The 17,027-nt window shown below is 51.7% G+C and overlaps 1 protein-coding gene and 1 long non-coding RNA gene across 8 annotated transcripts in view; both read left to right on the forward strand.

Annotated features, from left to right (window-relative positions):
* The window catches only part of ZBTB7C (zinc finger and BTB domain containing 7C), a 382,923-nt gene that overhangs the window by 353,812 nt on the left and 12,084 nt on the right, over positions 1–17,027 (forward strand). For 6 of the 7 annotated variants that reach the window (XM_049697870.1, XM_033421371.2, XM_033421372.2 and 3 more), the window contains one exon: positions 14,935–16,155. In XM_049697870.1, coding sequence (XP_049553827.1) covers positions 14,951–16,155 — 1,205 coding nt within the window. In that variant the 5' untranslated portion in view covers positions 14,935–14,950. Of the gene's footprint in view, positions 1–14,028; positions 14,731–14,934; positions 16,156–17,027 lie in introns of those variants that run through there. The other variant, XM_049697871.1, reaches the window with a different exon arrangement.
* On the forward strand, positions 3,728–12,495 carry LOC125961227 (uncharacterized). Its single transcript, XR_007471656.1, has 2 exons — positions 3,728–6,875; positions 8,500–12,495. It is a non-coding gene; the product is annotated as an uncharacterized LOC125961227 (long non-coding RNA).

The following is a 17,027-nucleotide window of genomic DNA, read 5'->3' on the forward strand; positions in this document are numbered from 1 at the left end:
ATTAGTAAGAAGTAAGGGCCCTTTCCAGGGCTTCCTTCCTCTCCATCCCTCTGGGAGGCCCCTGGGGGTGAATCACGACTGTGACTCACCATGGAACATTGGGAATGCTCACAAGGGAGTGCTCCGGTGTGAGGGCGGAGCTGTAGGTCTTAGGTGGTGGGTTTGCAGGTATTCTGTGAGAGTTGTTTGCACGCTTGTAAGGCTACTAGTCAAGAGGAAGCATCGTGCATTCATGTGCTGTAGCCTTTCAGTTACACACTCACCTTCTCTTCACAAACAGGAGGCCAGAAAATGATTGTGGATCTCACCCTCTGTTCCCAGCCCCCCATTAGGCATGATGGGAGATATAGGGGAATTATAAACCACACATGTTTCTTGTTTCATTGGGGAAACAAGATTCTACATGTGAAAAGCTAGGCAAGACAGTAAATGGGCAAGGGCCAAGGGATAATATCCTAACTCCTGAAAGGGGGTGAAAGGGTGCGTTAGTCAGCTATTGCTGTATAACAAAAATGCCCCCAAACCTTAGCTGCTTAAAACAACACTAAACATTTATTATCCTCATGATTTTTATACCCAGAAATTCAGGAGCAGCTTAGCTGGGCAGTTCTGGCTCAGGGTTTCCCATGAGTTTATAGTCAAGATGTTGACTGACTGGGGTCATCTTAAGCTTGATTAGGACTAAAAGACATGCTTCCAAGATGGCTCACTCAGTAGCTAGCAACTTGGTTCTGGTTGTTGGTGAGGTCTCAGTTCCTGCCCATTTGGACCTCTCCATAGGCTGCTTGCATATCTCCCAACATGATAAGAGGTTTCTCCCACAGCATGGGTACCCGGAGAAAGCAAGGCAAAAGTGGCAATGTCTCTTATCACCTAGCTTTGGCAGTCTCACACCATCACTTCCCTGGCCACACAGACCAACCCTGATACAACGTGGGAAGAAATTCACAAAGTGTGAATACCAGGAAGTGAAGATCATTGGGGGCCATCCTGGAACCTGGCTGACACTGATGAAACATCACCTGGGGTTAGAGGGGGAGGGTGTTAGGGAAGAAGTGAGACTGGAGCTCAGTCTCTTTCTCTTCGGTCTCTTCGAGAGAGAGAGAGGTGGGCCTGGAGGTGTGACCGCTTAGAGCAACAGGCACAAGGCTGAAATGAGCATGGTGTGTTTGGAGGGCAGTGCACAAGCCAGCTTTAAAGAGAGATTCCTGGTCGGAGAGCACTGGGAAGTAAGGTCAAGACCAGACTATGGAGGACTGTGATGGGCAGACTAGAATGGTGGGATCCCCTAAAGGGTGTCATCAAAATTCTGTAGTAAAGAAATGACTAGATCCAGGTGGGGAGGCTCAGCCTCTTACTATCTGGGTGCCTTGAATGGGTCGCTTTAATCCTTTAGGGCTCAGTAGCCACATCTGTAAAATGGGTGTAACAAATGAGTTAATGCATGTGAAATAGGTGTTGACTAGAAAGCAATAAGGTTTTGATTATCAGCAAGATCATCATTTGCAGCCAGACCCTGCCAGGGTTCTTGAAGTTCAGATGGCGCCAAAACAACCTTCTGGCTTCCTCTCTTCCCTGTGTTCTCTGTTGCTGTATGATAAATGTTGGACTAACCAATGGCCTCCTGAGGCTGAAATCATGGGTTCTTCCACTATTGGAGACTCCAGCTCCCGTGCATAGCCTGCCTTTCTAGCCACAGGAATATCACTATGCCGTAGGCAGGTTCTGGTCAGACCATGGGCCACTCCTAATATCCTACAGTTGTATCCTGCAGGACTTGACGGTTCTCATCCAGTTCTCATCTGATCCTCACCACCGCCTAGGAGATAGACAGCCCAGAGTTGTTAACTCCGTTTTACGGACAGAAGAACTGAGAGAGAGTTGCTGAAAAGCCCCAGAACAAATCAGCAGTGATCAGACATTACAGTAAATCCCGAAGAATTTGGGAGTTTTGTGAAAGAAGGCAGAGAATTCGAATCACTCGACATTTTTAATAGTAATGACTTTAAAAGTCAAATACCACCAAAGGGCGCATATAGAAAAACAAATTACCTCCTACCCCTCACTGGCAGCTCTCCAGCACCATCTCGGAAAGAACCAGTACCCAGTTTTTAGTGTATCTTTCCTAAGTTAGCCTTTGCATCTACCAAAAAATATGTGCATGTGGTCATCTTTTTCTTTCCAAACATGGTAACAAACCACTCTCTATGTAGCATGCTTTGCAGTTGAACCTTAGAGCTATTCTCCATATATCCGTATACAGATATGCCTCACTCTTTTTCATGGTTGCATAGTACTCCATGGTGTACCCAGCTAGCCCTCCATTGATGAACACACTGTTTGCTTCCAGTCTTTGGTTATAGAAACAATGCTGCAGGGATGAGCTTTGTACCTAAGTTGGATACATTTGATAATGAATATAATATCCATAAGGGAGATTTCTAGGTCATCAGAATTAAAATTTCTTTGTATTTAATCTTTATGTCTTTAATCCTGAGTGATGCTGGGCATTTTTCACATATTTAAAAGTTTTTTATATTTCTTTTTCTGTGATCTTCTTGTTCATGTTTTTTTTTAAGCTAAAACAGTTTTTGCAATTTTCTAGCAAGCTATAGATCTTTTCCTGATTTAATATAAGCTCTCTCTATAAAGGAGATTAGCCCTTCATCATATGTTTTGCAAATATTTTTCCCAGCTTATTTGTTTCTTACTTAGAAGAACATTTCCCTTTGAGATTATAAAAAAATTCTCCAATTTTTTTCATAATTCTTTTTTTTTTAACCTTTTAAACCTTTACTGTACCCATCATTTACTTTGGTGTAAGGAGTGGGGAAGGGGTCCACATTTTGTTTTGTTTTGTTTCCTACGTGATTGGCCAGTTTTCCCAATCCCATTTACTGAAAAATCCATCTTAAAATAAAAATTGAAATCTCACCTTTACTATTTGCTAAATTCATATGCATATGAATTTATGTGAGTCTGTTTATGGACTGCCAGTGACATTTTATTGATCTGTTTCTCTGTTCATGATCCATTACAAAATATTTTATTTTTATGACTTTATGTTTTCATATCTGGTAAGGCTGGTCCCCTTACTCCCATCAGTCACCTGCTTCAGAAATCTCTTGGCTATTCTTTTTTTTTTTGTGTGTGGTACGCGGGCCTCTCACTGTTGTGGCCTCTCCCGTTGAGGAGCACAGGCTCCGGACGCGCAGGCTCAGCGGCTATGGCTCACGGGCCCAGCCGCTCTGTGGCATGTGGGATCTTCCCGGCCCGGGGCACGAACCCGTGTCCCCTGCATCGGCAGGCGGACTCTCAACCACTGCGCCACTAGGGAAGCCCTCATTTAAGTCTTTTTAAAGAATGCTTCAGTCATGATCTAAAACTTTCTTTGTATGGATTATGCACATTTCTTATGAGCGTGTTCCTAGGTGTTATATCTATTTTCGTTGCCAAGTAAATGGGATCCTCTAATATATTTTTGAGCTTGTCCACTGTGCGTGTAGGAAAGTATCCAGTCATATCCTCTGCAAATAATGATGTTTTTTCACCAACTCATTTCTAACTCTTTAACCTTGTATTTCTTCAACATTTTTGATCTTGAGACTTCAAAGGGGGACCAGACTTCCTAGGTACAGGGAACCTGCTGAACCCATTCTGGCTCATCAGTACATCAGCCAGGCTTTTATGGGCTGGGGGCTGAGGAGTGCAGATGGAGGGGGGGGGATGCTTGTCCCTTGAGAATATTTTCACTGTAATTTTTGATCATCTGGAGACCAGAACTCTCAGTGCAGATAAATGATGAATGGTGGTGGGCGGGGTGGAGGGGGTGGGGATAGTTACTTGGAAGGTGCTGACTGGTCAGGCACCCTCCCCAGAGGCTGTGAAAGCGTCCTGGCCTTGGTGCTGCCTGCTGAGGCTGGGGGCAAGTGTGGCAGAGGGAAGGAAAGCGCCCATCCCCGGAGATGTGCACTGGAGAAACCAAACATACAGGGGTGGCTGGACTCTGGGCTGTGCTCCAAAGGGGGTGTTTGCTGTACACCCTCCAGCAGTCTCTCCATCACAGCTGCCTAGCTCTGGGGTCCTGCCCAGACAGCTGTGTAGCCCAGACGCCCACCTGCTGGCTCCCACATCCTTGACTGCAGGACCCAGCTCCCACGGGATTCCTTCTGGGTTCCTATTTCTCCCTACTATTTTGCTGTGGGTTAGTGTTACTGCTCAGGAAAGTCAGAAGCTCCTCAAAAGCAGGTGCATGTCTTGTTTAGAGCCCCACACAGCATGAAGCCCCAGTCAAGACGTGGTGAGCGATCAATAACGTTTGCGAATTGACTGTATTCCATGAGGAAACCGCTCGTGACAAATGAGTTTCCACTCACATCCTAATTGTCCTTTCTTTGGAGAGGGCTCCTGGAACCAAACAGCCATCAGTTCTACAGCGGGCAAGAGAGAAAATTATAGCCGAGGAGGGACAGGGCTCAAGTGTAAATAAGAAAAGGAAATGCTTGGACTTTCTCGATGCAATAAAAGTTCTATATAATAATATTATATGGAACTAACTGTGCAATTAAGCCCGAAAATTGCAAGCTTCCAGTTTGTCCTTCCAGCCAAATGCCAGGCGGTTCTCATGGTGGATGGCGTCTGCTTAGAAGAAAAGTGCAAGTTTTGAGGCAAATCTGAGGTTTCACTTCCTTTGGAAAACACAGGCTGGGGTGGGATCCTTGAGGCCATCCGGCTGGGCCGCTGATCCAGGCCTTATCTCCAAATCGAAGTGGACAGCAGCAGGGAGGCCAACGTGTTTTTCAAGAGCTGAGGCGTAACTAGGACATCTTATACCTGGATGAGGCCTGGGAGTGTGATCCTGCCCTCCTTCCTCCCTCGGCCCCTTCCGCCCCCACCCCACCCCCCAGCTTTTCCCTACCCCTTCTGACCCCAGGGGTCCGGAGCAGGGGTGTGGCTGTGAGTAATGGGTCAGAGGGTACACTATCCTAGCTGGTTTCCAGGACAGCCTGTTGCCGACACCTCCTCAAAGGCAGCTCCAAGCAGATTCCTCTCCCATCTGGAAGCTTCCCTGACTTCCTTCCCATGGCCTCTTACACAGTCCGAGTGCATCTGAGGCCTCCTCTCCCTGCCAGCACTTCCCCAGTGGAGTTCCCCAACCCCACCCCAATGGAGTCCCTGCCCCTCGGCCTGCCCCCAAGGGACCCTGTCCTCACCTCTGGCCTAGCTCTTAGCACTGCTGTCTTTATCTCCCATTTTTCTGTGCGTCCTTAAGGAATTCCATCCCTTTCATCCCTGTTTCTCCAGCCGCAGATGGGTAAACTCCGCTTAGGAAACCTGGAGCCCGACAGCTTGGGTTCAAGTCCCAACTCTGCCTCAGTTTCTCCACTTGAAAAATGGGTTTTGGAGGGGATTAAGTAAGAGAATCTACATAAAATATTTAGGTCAGCAACTCACATCGAACACTCAGTACATCTCAGCTGATAGTTTCATTCTGTCTATATCAGCTGGAGGAATACAACATATGTTGTATCTCTGTCAAGCTGGGTGCCTGTCTCTTCGTCATGCTCCCCACACAGGGCCTGTAGGATTGTTTGTAATGAATTAGGGCACATTCTGGAGAAGCAATTTCCAGACCCCAATGTGTGTTCACACTTATTTCCCTGTGTAACCTGGCAGCATCCCTGAGACACCTGGGTTGGGGGTAGAGGACAGAATCAGGAAGTCCACAGTCGGACACAGCAGCCCCAAGACAGCAGAGGTTGAGCTGCTCGTGACCTCAGAATCCAAAGATCCACCCTGGAACCAGAATATTTAAGTGGATCAGCTAGAGGACACCATAGCACCATCGAGTGTGTGGGCAGCAAGGGACCTTCACAGCCTCCTGGTCTCACATAACAGAAGAAACCGAAGCTCAGAAAGGGAACGTGGCCAGTCCAAGGTCACCAGTAACTCAGCTGCAGAGCACAGAGGAATTGTCAGTGCAGACTTTAATTGCACCTCCTCCGCAGAAGCGTCGTAGCCCCCTCTGCGGACTGCACACCTGGGCATTTCTCAGCCCCGCCTCTTCATGCCCTTTCCCAAAACAGGCCTCGGCCTTTCTCCGCTCCAGCTCTGGCCCTCTCACCTGGCAGTGCTTTCCCTTCTCCCACCATCAAGCCCCCTGGTCCAGCGGCAACAGGAGTTGCACAGGGATCCCTGGGCTCACAGGTCAAGGTGGCTGGACGGCAGAGCGCACTCAGGCTGGCCAGCTGTGTAAGCACCTTGGTGCCTTCTAGAAGAAACACTAAACTACATCCCCAGGAAGGGTTGAAATAAGTGCTGCCTCTTAACCCACTCCGAACACAACTCCTCAAATAACTCACAAAATCTAAACCATTCCCACCCCTCTGCAGGAGACGGCTGCTTTGGGCAGAAATGCTAAAAGAATAGTGCTCCCGGGGGCTCCTGCATGGTCCCCACCTCCCCACCCTCCTGTGAGCTCGTGGCCGTGGGGAGTGTAGCCCACCAGCCGGGACACCTCCTGCAAAGGCACCCAGAGGCAGCTGGGATTCTGAAGCTCCGTAACCCGGGGCCTAGTGCTCTTTATGGGAAACAAGTGATTTATTTTATTATCTAAATTTTCGGTGGTTTAATAAGGTTTAATGAGCCTCCCAAGGAGCCTTCTGGCTCGGGAAATCGCCTGTAATAAACACAAGTAGTAAATCCTTTATTTGGAACATAAAGAGGTGCGCAATTTCTCTTAAAAGGAAACAAGTCTTCCCCCCTCCCCCGCCTTGCCCTCTAATAAATAAAGGATGAATACATAATTAAAGAACCACAGTTTGAAGGGATACCACTTATGTGTCTGGCTCAGACTCCCAGGGCCAGCCCAGCCAGTGCTCTAGCCGTCTGAGGTGGGACCCTCCCCACCGGCGTGCTAGGGGCCTCAGCCCCTCCAGGCCATGCAGCCCCTAGACAGCCCACCCTTCCCATCTTCCCTGCAAGGCTACTGCACAGTGCGGGCCCCAAATTATGGCCTCAGGGAATACGTGAGATTTCCAGCATTATTGATGGATGTTGTGCCCTTAACCTCACTTCACTTTTGTTTCTTTATCTGTAAAATGGGTATAATACTGGCCTTGCCTGCTGCCATGCAAGTGAAAGTGCTTTGAAGAGTAACAGGTTCCAAGCCACCCCCTGGGTGAGGGGATGGGGGCAGGGGCCCCGGCACACCCACTTGGGGTTCACCCAGATGCTGTGAAGAAGAGGTTCCTCCCGGGGGAGATTAAACAGCTCCGACACTCAGATGCCCCCACCCCACCCCAGGACCAAAGCCCAGGTACAGAGCTGCCCCTCAATCTTCCTCACCCATCCCTCAAGCTGCTCTCTGAGGTACCCCTCAAGTCTGTCCCGAGTGTGTGTTTCATCCCGGTAAGAATGTAGGGGGTGAGAAGCACCCTGGGTTTTGTCCCCCGTCAAAACTCCCAGTGGGGGTTCTAGACCTTGTTCTGATAAAACCAATGTGGAGTGTGGAGGTGGTGATGGTGATGAGGGTGGAGGTGACAAGAAATAGATACAGCGTGATCCAGTGGACAGGGTCTGGGCGACAAGTCAGGAGGTCCGGGGTCTCTGTCACTTACTTTGCTCTGTGACTTTGGGCGAGACAGTTCACCCAGCATGAGCTTCAGTTTCTCGCCGGCAAAGTGGGGCAAATAATTCCTTCTGTACCCAGGGAGCCTCAGAAAATGTATAGAGAAGAGTGGGTGTGCTCACCAAACACACAGCACAGTTAAGTCAGGGGGCTTCAGAGGACAGTGAGGCAGGGACCTGAGCGCCTGGTGTCAAGAGAAGGAGCTCAGGCCCCCAGGTGTAGGGATGTGGGGAGAAGCCCTCTGTGTGGGGTAGGAACACAGGCACTCCTGCGGGGCCTGGCCTCTGCCCTGTCAAGCCTTATGCTGTGGGTGCAGGGACCAGGCATTGGGGGAGAGGGGGCGGGGAGAATGGGGAAGCATGGCCGTGTGCTGCCGAGAGGGCCTGTATTCCAGCTGTCAGGGACCATCTGGAACATCCATCACCGTTTGCAGAGGAAGGCTCAGAGCTCATTTCACAGAAACCAACCGGCTCCAAGCCCTGGGCCCAAGGCTGAGCTGGGGACTGTGGCCTCCAGGCATGTCTCGGCAGGGTGGCAGAGCAGGTGACGCAGGCTTCATGCAGCTGGGAGGGCTCTGCCTGGGGAGCTCTGGCAGGTGGAGCAAAGGTTGGAAGTTGAGGAGGCCCCCCCAGCCTTCCAGCCCACATGTCTGGCCCCAGCCTCTGGGGCATCCCGGGGGCCGAGGGGTGTGGCTGCCCTGCTTAGGGGAAGAGCTGAGGGCAGGGTGGGGCGCGCCCAGCAGAGATCCATGGGGCTGGACAGCTGCTTGGGGCAGGCCTCCTTGCGCTCTCTCCTGCCCTGGTCCACCAGCCCCTTGCAGGTTTCCCTGCCTACACAGACCACAGAGACTAAGGACCTGCTCGAAGGAGGCAGGCAGGTGCTACCTAGCCTCATTCCCAAATCTGGAAAAGAATCCACATCCCTTCTCTGCCCCTGTGCAACTCCACCCTCGCCCTCACTAATTCTGCCAGGCGTCTTCGAAGCTCCAGGCCCAGGCAGGGGAGGAACTGGAGGCTGGAGAGGGGACCACTCCCAGGGCAGTGGGAGCCTGCCAACTGGGGCCAGTCTGCCGTGGGGATTTGGCAGATGGAAGCGTCATCCTGGGCCCCAGATTTGCTAACCTGAGCATGATTCAAGGAGGCACTGAACTTGTGGATCAAGGCGATAGAATTGTCCTGAAAGTCACATCACTGAGGTCGCCATGGAGGACAGGAAAGGGATGGGACTGGAGCAGAAATCAAATCCCTGACCTGCTGTTTTCTAGCCGTGTGACTTGGGGCAAAGGACTTAGCCTCTCTGATCCCCATCAAATGAGAATCATAATAGGATGAAATGAGTAGATATAAGCACTTAACGAATGATAGGGCTCTGTTCAAATGTCAGATGTCCCCAGTGCAGAGGGCTGGGGCCACCCACTGCCTTTTGTGACTTCAAGGCTCTCTCCACTGTGTATTTGAACAGACCTCATTCATTCAGCATCTCCCATGTTCCTGCCTAATGGCATCCTGGGAATGATACAGACATATAAGAGACAATCCTGGAGCAAGTGAGATCCATGCAGTTACTTCCCCATTTCCCACATAAGCAAACTGAGGGCAGCAGGAGTATACACATAATTTGCCAATCCCTGCACTTCACATTCCTAGTAAAACCAGTCCTAGAACATGGGGTGCCTACTAGCCAGACGACCCCACACCCGGTTGGGGTCACAGGCTTAGGCGTCAGAGTACCTGGTTCTAGTTCCAGCCCTGGCACTAATGCGCTGTGTGACCTTGGGCATCAGCTACTCACTGTGCCTTATTTTCCTCATTTGTAAAATAGGCGTAAAGTTTCTACCAGCCTTGCCTGCCTCTTTGGGTTAGGAGTACATGAGACAGGAGGTATGAAAGGACCTTGGAAGACTACAGTGTCCTCCACATGCTGGGGTGGCCCTGGGAATGTCTTTGGGAGAGGTGATTAAATAGTATGGTCTCTGCAAAACTATACAGAAGGGAAATTAGTTCCTGGTACGACGCCACCTCCTTCTGTCAAGACCCCTGTTAGGTGTCTTTGTCCCTCCCGGACTTCCTAATTGCCAGCAGTGTTTGAGTACCTCCTCTGTCCCAGGAGCACTTCCTGTGCCTTCCCTCATTTGATCCGCCCAACAACTCTTACCATCCTCACTGAACAGATGAAGAAACTGAGCTCAGGGGGGTGAAACCTAGTCCCCGAGGCCAGGATGTGGACCCGGGAGGTCTTAAAGCAGGGCCCTCACTCTCCACCTCCCAGCATAATCCCCCTGTTGTCAGATGGCTGTCAGCCAACTTCAGGCACACGCTGGCTGAGAACAGCTTCCTGTGTGATCTCGCTCAGGATCCAGGTTAAACACACCTTCAGGCGGGACTCTAGAAATCCAAAGCTTTCCAGATCCAAATGATACGGGGCAGGTCCTTCCTGCCCCTCTGCGCAGTGAGACCTTCTTTATCCTTCACAGATCAGACAGGGCGCCTCCTCCTGGAAGTCTGCTCCGATCCCCCAGCCCGCAGGGGTCTGTTGCCTCCCTGTCCGTACCTCTCTCACTGGTGCTCAGTCCTGAGCCCCCCTGGCCTGCTTGGGTCTTAGGTCCCCAGTGTACAACCCTCAGCCCTGACTCTGATTAAATCTCTAAACTTTTGGGGGCTAGGGTCCAAATCCCCCTACCCACAAGTCGGACTTTGTAAGGGGCAGTGTTATAAGGGGAATGAACGTGAGCTTTGGCACCAAATGCAGCCGGGTTCAGACCCTGGTTCGGACACTTTTGTGTGGCATTGGGCAAGACACTTACCCTCTCCATACTCTTTCTTTATCTCTAGATTGCAGGTGATGATAAAAATATGTACCTTTCACGGGTCGTGTTGATTGAAGAAGGCTTAGAGGTGCAATGACCGACACGTTACAGGCACTTGATAAATGGTAGCTGGTATTGATTGTTATTATAAACGCTGGCTTGCCTGCTTGATTGATTTGGCCATTAGAACAGGACACAAATAAAAACAAAAATTCAAGTCACACTCAAGAAATTAGTTCGGAGGACTTCTAGAGCCAGGTTTCTACAGTGCAATTCTCTGAGTCCAAGGCCCCCTCTCTCCTTCCAAAGGCTCCAGCTCCACCTCTTCTCTGATCTTCTCATAGAAACACCCCCTCCTCCTCTTTAGCTGGTGAGCTAAAGGGCATGACCCTTCTCCCTATAGTGAGAGGGGGGAGGAGAGTACCTGAGGCAGGTAGAGTACCTGAGGCTAGTTCTCATGTTACAGTTGAATTAACCTAGGCCGGAGATGAGAAGTGCTGCCTTTGCCAGAAGGCTACTTGGACGTACCTGGGCTCTAGAACCTTCCACAGAGGGCACAGGCCCAGGGGAGGCTGTGGTGAGCCTCATGTCCTCTAGAATGGGGACCACACCTGAAAAGGTTTCACCCGCCCTGCATTCTGGCTCTTTAATCTCCTTCTTCCATTTGCAAGCTCCTCTTTCCCCCTTTTCCTCCTCCGCCATTAGTTCTTGGCTCTATATTTTTTCTATCACCTTCATACCAGAGGTTCATATTTTGCGTCAAGCCTCTCCTAGCTGTCGAGCGGTTTGGTTTTGTGTTTGTGTGTGTGTGTGTGTGTGTGTGTGTGTGTGTGTGTAATTTTCTTTCCTGAGCGTGTTATTCTTGGAGAAGGAGTGCCCTGGCTTGGGCGATGGGAGGGATGGAAGGGAGGGGATGGAGGGCCTGGGTGCAAAGGTGGGGGCTGGACATGGCATCCCCTCTGGAACACTGCTGTCTGCGGGCCCGCCAGGCATGGGGCTCTTAGGGTCACCAGGGAAGCTTCCAGAGTGTAGGCAGGGTGGGGGCACTTTTTCCCAAAGAGTTAATAAAAACAGCAAACCACAGCCCCCCTTCCCCTGCTACCTCCTGCCAGGAAAAACAGCCCCGAGCTCTGTGGTTACATCTGTTCCTCCAGGAATGGTACAAAGACTCCAAACCATGCCATGGTGAGAAGTCGCTGCTGGACAGACCAGCCTTCAAGTCCAGGGTCACCCAGGCCTGTCACCCCCTCCCCACTGCCAGATCCACTTTGTGCTTTCTCATGGTCATGACGCCGGTTGTAAGATTTCCCCTGTCCGTCCAATGACAAGATGAGGAAAGAGAAGCCCAGAGAGGCGGTGGGGCCTCCCGGAGTCACACAGCTGTGGTTTCTGACCCCCAGGCCCAAGCAGACCAGCTCCAAAAGCATGGGAAGCAGGACATTTAGCACAGGGGTGGTGCTGTCCATCCCTCAGAGGGCTCGGGTGAGACAAGGATCACCTACACCCCATCCAATGGGTTCCCGCTCCTCTATTTAAGAAGGTAGGGATAAGTTTAAGGAATTGCGGGAATTTTTCCTGAAAAACATTTTAAAACATTTTTGTCTTTATAAGAATAAGCCCTCGGCAAGCAAGAAAACTTGCGTGAAAGAACTAATTTCCTGAGGTTTTAATGATTTGGACTTTTAATAGTTGATGGGGCATTTCATTCACGAACAGTCTTTTCAGGTGAGAAGGTTCCTCTGAGGGTCAGAACCCTGCTACCATTAGGGTAGCTTCGTGGGAATTAGAAAAAGGTGTCATTTCCTCGATACATCTACTTCCATCTATCAAACCAGTGTCGTAATATACTGATTTTGTCAGAAGACAGCATTTAATGCCATCTGCCAGAAATGATAGCTATCACAAACCCATAATGTCTATGAAGTGAATGTTGTCTCTGTGTTGCCTGTTGTATTATCTGTTATCTTCCTGTGTTATCTATTATGTTATCTATTGCTGTATAACAAGTTACTCTGAAACTGAGTAACTTAAAACAAGAATAAACGTTTACTATCCCCGGTGTCTATGAGTCAGGAATTCCGAAGCAGCTTTGCTAAGTGGTTCTGATTCGGTGTCTTTCCTGAAGCCACACTCAGGCTGTCAGCAGGGGTGCTGTCCTCTGAATGCCTGACTGGGACTGAATGACCCGCTCTCCTGGTGGCTCACTCGCACAGCTGGTAACTTGGACCTGCTCGGTCCCTTGCCATGTGGACCTCGCCAAAGAACTGTCCTGATGACATGGCAGCTGGCTTCCCCCAGAGTGAGTGAACCCAGAGAGAGCCAGGCGGACACAGCGATGTGTTGTCACTTGTTGTTACTTTAGCCGTTCTGATAGGTGTGTGGTGATATCTTATTCCTCTTGGGTGGGTATTGCTGCATCTTTATCACAGCTGTTATGTCCCCGTGAGCTCTGTTAGAGCAAGGGCCTGCTTGGTTTGCCTTCTGTGCATCCCCAGAGCCCAGAGCAGGGCAGGGCACAGGAAGAAACCCAAAGTCTATTTAGAGAATGAATGCACAGCCTGCGGGGTCTCTGGCCCTTTTTAAGCAGGCAGGAAAGCAGCAAGGCCTTTGCTCTGGGAAACCTCTTGAATACCTTCCCCGGGCGAGATTGCTGGGGGAAGGCTAAGGCCCTCCACCACCCACGGAGGAGCAGGGACGAGGGGGGCAGAGTACCCAGCACCCTGACACCCCACTGGGTCCCTGGGGCCTCCAGGCCACTTGGGGCACATATTGTGGGCCTGGCGCTTCTCCCTTCTCCCCTTCCACTGCCTCTGCCTTCTCAGGGCAGAGACATCCCGAGGATAAGTATGTGCGGATCCCCAAAGCTCTTGCCACTGGGCCGTGGGTCTTCCAGACTTTGTTTTTCTTTTCTCCCCACTGTAACTGCAGCCGGGGAAGGGCCAGGCCTTTGCTAGGATTTATCCATGGGCCACAGCCAAGCTTTGCCCCGAGTAGCAGGGCCGTCAGTGCCCTGCAATAAAAATTGAGGTGGCTTGTGGTCCAGGTTGAATCTGTTGACTTGGGTTGTGAATTCTGCTCCCTGAAGGGAGGGGGTGCCTGCTGTCCTCTGCGCCCCCCTCCCCGACCGCTGGCGGCTATGACCGGCCACACTTCATGTCTTGTGTATAGATAATGCTGAGGTGTCTTAGAAGAGGCTTCTCCCCGTAGGGATATGTTTCCCGAAGAGTAACAGAATACAGACATGATAAATTAGTTAACAATGAGCTCGAATTTAATATTGAATATAAATATTTACAGGTCAAATGGCTCACAGATATACATATATAGGAGGTGAGTATTTTCTAAAAAATCAAGAATTGCAAATGAAGGGAAACCTCATCAGCTAAGATGAAGCCAGAAATAGGTCAGAAAGCAGAACACCTGCCATAAGGCCCCCATTCCCTTGCTGAAAATGGGCCACGAGATCGGTTTGAAGATTCCTAGAAGCTGTTATCTGTTTGCTAGGGCTGCGATAACAGAGTACCACAGACTGGAGCTTAAACAGCAGAGATTTATTTTCTCACAGTTCGAGAGGCTGGAAGTCCAAGATCAGGGTGTCGGCAGGGTCGGTTTCCTCTGAGGCCTCTCTCTTCGACTTGTAGGTGGCTGTCTTCCACCCTGTGTCCTCACGTGGTCTTCCGTCTGTGTGTCTGTGCCCTGCTCTCCTCTTGTAAGGGTACCGGTCATACTGGATGAGAGCCCTCTCATAGGACCCCGTTTTAACCTTAATTCCCCTTTTAAAGAGCCTATCTCGAAATACAGGAACACTGACATACTGGGGGGTTAAGACTGCCACATATGAAGTTGGGCTGGGGAACAACTCAGCTACCGTTAGTAGCCCCCTCCGTTAGTACAGCCCGCATCAGTAGCCAAAAGTAGCAAAATCTGAATCTGTTAGAGGAGTCAGAGGATTTGTGAAATAAACCAAAGCATTCTCCCAGAGGGAGCCCTGAGTCATGAGAGAAAATTCCTCCTTTGGCGCTTGACCCACAGACGTTGTGTGAGTCCGTAGCGGCCACCATTCCCGTAGCATACAGAGCAATGGAGTTTCACATGGCTGTCCGTCCCCGCGTTCAGGAATTGCACATTCCCAAAGTGGAATTCAGTGAAATCGGGCCTGCGAGAAGATTCCACAGCCTTTGCTAAAAGGCAGACGCCAGCTGCCCAATGACAAGCCCAACTCCAAGGGCCTTTGGGGTCCCGGGAAGAGCCCAGTGGTTCACTGAGAAGCCCCAGCTTTTGAGCGGGGCCCTGAGTTCCAGGTGAGATTGGGAAAAGCTGAGGAAGAGGGGCCGGGTTTCTAGCAGAGGGGGAGGGAGGGGAGCCCCAAGCAAAGGCAGGGGTGGGGTGGGCAAGCACGCCCACCGGCCTGGCCTCCCTGGGCCAGGGTCCCGGAGCTGGCATCCCCTCCTGGGGCCACGTCCTCTAACCCGGTCTCTCCTTGTGTGTGTCCCCACAGGGCTCTGGCTGAGAACATGGCCAATGGCATTGACGAGCTGATCGGCATTCCCTTCCCCAACCACAGCAGCGAGGTCCTGTGCAGCCTGAACGAGCAGCGGCATGACGGGCTGCTCTGCGACGTGCTCCTGGTGGTGCAAGAGCAGGAGTACCGCACCCACCGCTCCGTCCTGGCCGCCTGCAGCAAGTACTTCAAGAAGCTCTTCACAGCCGGCACCTTAGCCAGCCAGCCCTACGTCTACGAGATCGACTTCGTCCAGCCCGAGGCGCTGGCCGCCATCCTGGAGTTCGCCTACACCTCCACGCTCACCATCACGGCCTCCAACGTCAAGCACATCCTCAACGCCGCCAGGATGCTGGAGATCCAGTGCATCGTGAACGTGTGCCTGGAGATCATGGAGCCCGGGGGCGACGGGGAGGAGGAGGATGACAAAGAGGACGACGACGATGACGAAGATGACGACGACGAGGAGGACGAAGAGGAGGAGGAGGAGGAAGAGGAGGAGGAGGACGACGACACGGAGGACTTTGCTGATCAAGACAACTTGCCTGACCCCCAGGACATCAGCTGCCACCAAAGCCCCTCCAGGATGGACCACCTCTCGGAGGCCTGTTCAGACGCTCCCAGGGACTTCCCCGATTCCTTCCGGGCCGGCAGCCCTGGCCACCTGGGCGTGATCCGGGACTTCTCCATTGAATCTCTGCTGAGGGAGAACCTGTACCCCAAAGCCAACATCCCCGACAGGAGACCCTCCTTATCTCCGTTCGCCCCGGACTTCTTTCCACACCTCTGGTCGGGGGACTTCGGTGCCTTCGCCCAGCTGCCCGAGCAGCCCATGGACAGCGGGCCCCTGGACCTGGTCATCAAGAACCGCAAGATCAAGGAGGAGGAGAGGGGGGAGCTGCCCCCACCTCCGCCGCCGCCCTTCCCCAGCGACTTCTTCAAGGCCATGTTCCCGGACCTTCCCGGGGGGCCGCTGGGCCCCATCAAGGCAGAGAATGACTACGGTGCCTATCTCAACTTCCTGAGCGCCACCCACCTAGGGGGCCTCTTCCCGCCCTGGCCGCTGGTGGAGGAGCGCAAGCTGAAGCCCAAGGCCTCTCAGCAGTGCCCCATCTGCCACAAAGTCATCATGGGGGCCGGGAAGCTGCCACGGCACATGAGGACCCACACCGGGGAGAAGCCATACATGTGCAACATCTGCGAGGTCCGCTTCACCAGGTGCGAACGGAGGCCTGTGGGTGTGAGGGGCAGGGCGGGGAGGGCCGGGGGCCTCGGGGATGGAGAGGGACCCAGGTCAGGGGAGGTCCAGCTGGATCCTAGATGCACAGCAAGCTCATCGCCAGAACAGGTGCTAGGCATTAGCTGGGGCAGTGATTTTCAGATATTTTCCTATATATGCTATTAGGTATAAGGCCAAGATGCAAAAGAGATCAGAGCGGAGCTGTTCTGGTTAAGGCAGAAGCGGGGAGGGGGGATCTCAGCACCCGCTGTAGATCCAGGAAAGCCGGTTTGAAGCTCCCCAATGGAGTGCAGCCCCTCCTTTATTTTATTTGGAGCCCAGACAGCATGCCAGGGCCTGTCTTGAATGGATTACATATACTACCGCCCCCGCCACGTCCTGGAAGTCAGGGAGGGCCATGGGCTTTGTCCACAGATAGGTGATCTGTCTCCCAGTGGCTAGTCAGCCACTCCTAAGCCCAGCTGGGAAATGGCAGAGCTGGGACTTGAACCCCAGTGAGACCCCTGTAGGCCCTTTCAGTCCTATTTTGGGTCAGACCTAAAGGCTGGGCCTCCTTTTACGTTCTCCCCCTTGACTGTCCATGTTGGGAAGAGGGTTAACTCTATGCCGTTATAAAAGTTGAACTTTGAAATCAGTACACGATAAGCCTTTCATCTTTCCCGGACTCCATCCCATTCAGCACGCGTGTGTTGTGTACCTTCTCTGCACAGCAACTTTTGTGGTCAAAACTGATTGGTGGGATGATGTGGGGTCCGATTTGTCCAGTGCTAGGTTTTGATGGGCCTCATTTGGGGGAGATAAGGTCTGTTGGTGCCGACTGTGGTCACTGATGTGAGGCTGACCTTCTCAG

The sequence above is a fragment of the Orcinus orca genome, chromosome 15 (genome assembly GCF_937001465.1).
Source record: "Orcinus orca chromosome 15, mOrcOrc1.1, whole genome shotgun sequence".
Taxonomy (NCBI): domain Eukaryota; kingdom Metazoa; phylum Chordata; class Mammalia; order Artiodactyla; family Delphinidae; genus Orcinus; species Orcinus orca.